Source organism: Poecilia reticulata, linkage group LG9, assembly GCF_000633615.1.
Source record: "Poecilia reticulata strain Guanapo linkage group LG9, Guppy_female_1.0+MT, whole genome shotgun sequence".
Lineage (NCBI taxonomy): Eukaryota > Metazoa > Chordata > Actinopteri > Cyprinodontiformes > Poeciliidae > Poecilia > Poecilia reticulata.
In genome coordinates this window covers 33832872-33836365 of record NC_024339.1, presented here as the reverse complement: position 1 = coordinate 33836365, position 3494 = coordinate 33832872, and the positions used below count along the sequence as shown (strand labels likewise).

Here is a 3494-nt window from a genome sequence, read left to right as displayed (position 1 = left end):
ACGCAGACGGAGGGAAGGAGAGAAACGCAGACGGAGGGAAGGAGGCGCCGCGGCGGAGGAGCTTCATGAAAACATCAATAACATTAAACATTAATATCTCCTCTTCCGGGTCATTTTTAATGTACTAAATTCCTGACTGAGATTTTTTTTCCAGTTTTTATACATTTTTAAAATAAATTAAATCCCTTCTGTATTTTTTGTACCATTAATTAAAAATGCATCTTAAATGAATCTGTTTTCATGTCATAAAATCACTGAATTTCCATAAAAACATGAAATATTGAACCCAGATAAAACAAATATTTCTGGTTTTCTTACAAACCTCCAGATTTTAATCCTTAAAACTGGCATTAGAGTTAAAATCAAGGTTTTTATAGTTATTTTTAATATAAATGTACAGATGTTAATAATGTCCATTTAAATAATTATAAGCTTTAAAACATTTTTGTTACATCTTCATCGGAACAGAAAGCATGAAAAATAAAAATTAAACTAAATAAATTCCTCGCTGCTTTCTGGGTTTTCTTCAAATAAATAAATAAACGTTAATACATTTTTTATTTTCAGGGTAAAAATGGCAACAATTTCTGAGGGGAGGAAAAAAAAATTTAAAACTTAAAATATATAACAAATATTACTTGTAATCTAGAAAAAAACTTTTTTTTTGCATCCAAGAGACTCAAATGAAAATATTAAAAATGTAAATTATAATAAAACAGTTTGTCATGTTTTCAACATTTATAAAACTGGGAAATTTCAACACCAACATTTTATTTTTGCTTTTTTCTGTGGATCAGAAACTGTTTATGGTGAAAATGTAAATAAAACAGAAGAAAAAACCAGAGAAAGTTGCAGATCAGAATCAAAAGGATCAGTTTTATTTCCAACGGATCAAAGTTAGTTTGATTTATGATGCTTGTTAAAAACCAGAAACTCGTGCAGAGATCAGAGCAACGGCAGGAAGCAGAACCTGAACGCAACCCGGATCTTTGGTTCCCATGAAACATGGAACGTTTTAGAAATCACTGGATCCAAACAGGAAGTGGATCCAAACAGGAAGTGGATCCAAACAGGNAACAGGAAGTGGATCCAAACAGGAAGTGGATCCAAACAGGGAGTGGATCCAAACAGGAAGTGGATCTGATGCGTCATATAAAACCTGCACACATCCAGCATCGGCTCAGTCGGCGCCGTGGAAACAGAGATGCTTCGCTGAGGAGGGAGGAGTTCCTCAGGGCTCAGAGTCCGGATTTAAATCATCCGGGTTCTGAAGAGGGAACCGGTCCAGTGGGCGGATCCAGTAGAACCAACATTGTAATAAAACGCCGAGTCTTTTATTCTGAAACGTCCAGAAGCTGTCAGTCGATGATCAAAGTGTTTAATTATTAAAGTGAAACATGTGAAACATCCCTCTGTGCTGATTTTCCTGTTTCTTTGCATCGGAGCCGATTTAAAGCTTTTTAACTCTCAGGCACAGCGACTGTTTTCACTTCAGCCTTCGGAGCTTTAATACAAACCGGATCTTCATGATTATTTACACGTCTGAGGCAAATAAACTCTTTGAGGGAAGAAGGAGGGAGGAGATTTAGAAAACAGGAAACAGGAAGTAGAAACATCAGACTGTGAAGATGATTGAAGTCATGCTTCATATTAGCTCTGGGATCATTTCTATAAGAAATCCCTCTGTACATTTATCAACATTAGAGCTGCAAATATTAACTTAGCGTTCCAAAATAAAAAGTGCTTGCAGCACGATGTGAGCAGGAAGATAAATAGAATGTGTTTTTCTCTGTCTGTGGGCCGTAAACGGGTCGGTCAGCCTCTCTGTCCGCCACCTGGAGGTGAAGCTGCAGGAGGACAATCAGTCGCTTTATTCGGCTTTTCAGAAGGTTTTCTTTGGAGCAAAGCTCGGTGGTTTTCCCAGGAGCCTCCAGTAAATATCCGTGTCCAGAACGCTCCGACCGCTCGGATCTTTGGTTTGGTGGTTTTCACTCCGTTTCTCTGAACCCGGATCCGTTTCTGCACGAGTCCGGCAGCAGAAACGGATCAGAGGATCGGCTGATTTCTGCAAAACGGGATGAACGTCGCGGGAACGCCGCAGCGGGAAGAGAGGAGGGCAGACGTCTGGACGGGTCAGACTCTGAGGTGCGGACGTGTCGGCTTACTGTGGACGGACGGACGGATGGCCGGTGAGGCGGCGGCCAGCCGGAGGTCAGAGGTTAATCCACCTCGATGGACTCGCTGCTCTCGTTGAGCGGTTTGCACTCGTTGGGGAGTCGCTGGTGGCGGCTGAGCTGCGTCGCCTGCGTGAAGCTGCGGTCGCAGCGCTCACACCTGATGGACAAACCGACACAAAGAGGAACTAAAACAAAACTTTAACTCTCAAACTTATTAAATCACATTTTAAAACGGAAACAGCAGCAATAATAACCACTGGTACAAAACTAAACAAGCTGATAAAATCATTTTAAACATACAGATGGAAACATTCAGCTTTAATATCAGGAGAGAAAAAAAGTCCAGATCAACATGAAAATCAATTATAGGTTTATAATTAATTAATCAGGATTAGTGAGTCAGCTGATCCAGACTCACTTTGGGCCAATCAGAGCCTCTTAATGCTTCCAGGTCAGAATATAAAAAACTATTTAAATATAAATCTGACAAAGTCTGAAGGAAAATGTTAAAAATACGTCCAGAAAGTTTGGAAACGACTGAAAAACAGAACCGGTTGTCATGGAAACAGAGATAAATAAATATAATCAACTCAATTTAAAATACCCTAAAGGAAAATTAAAAGTAACTCCCATCATCCAAACATTATCAGAGAGTCGTTATGGTTGGAAGAATCTCCTGCAGCAGTCTGTATCGCAACGAATCGTGAGAGCCCTCTGACTGAAGGCTGCTAGCATGCTAACAGCTGGATATCCAGGCAGTGGAGACGACCAAGCTCTGCTGACCTCCTCTTTACGGTCTGTCTGGCCGTACGGTCAGAGAGGCTGGAGTAGGGGAACCGGGTTGAACTTCCTCAGCATCCAGAACCAAAAGATCAAAACATCATGAACAAAACGATCAAATGAGAACCAACAGAGCTGCAGCTGCCAGATGTCGTCATCAGAACTGTTCACATGATGTCTGAGAGCAAAAACTGCTGCTATAAAGTCGCATTCGTCTGAGTCTCAGAGCAGCAGATGCTGACACCACACTAATGACATCAGCCCAGAGGTTAAAGGTCACAGAGTGACGGAAGAACAGATGAGACAGAGAAGACAGGCAGATGTCACACCTGATGTCGTCATCACAGGATTTCCTAAAATCCTGAAAACGTGAAGCTTTGACTGGAAACAAAAGGCTGAAACATTAAGAAGTTAGTTTATAAGGAGGATCTGCTAAACTGCAGAGATGCAACCTTTAGTTTTGCTAACACATGCAAACACACACACACACACACACACCAACACACACAGAGACCAACACACACACACACACACACA

The 3494-nt window shown here is 40.9% G+C and overlaps 1 protein-coding gene across 2 annotated transcripts in view; it reads right to left on the bottom strand.

The window, feature by feature from the left end:
- Positions 1-1405: 1405 nt before the first annotated feature.
- The window catches only part of prdm6 (PR domain containing 6), an 88630-nt gene continuing 86541 nt past the window's right edge, over positions 1406-3494 (bottom strand). Inside the window, exon 9 of one of the 2 annotated variants that reach the window (XM_008419500.2) lies at positions 1406-2334. In XM_008419500.2, the coding sequence (XP_008417722.1) occupies positions 2220-2334 (115 nt within the window). In that variant the 3' untranslated portion in view covers positions 1406-2219. The remainder of the gene's footprint in view (positions 2335-3494) is intronic. The other variant, XM_008419501.2, reaches the window with a different exon arrangement.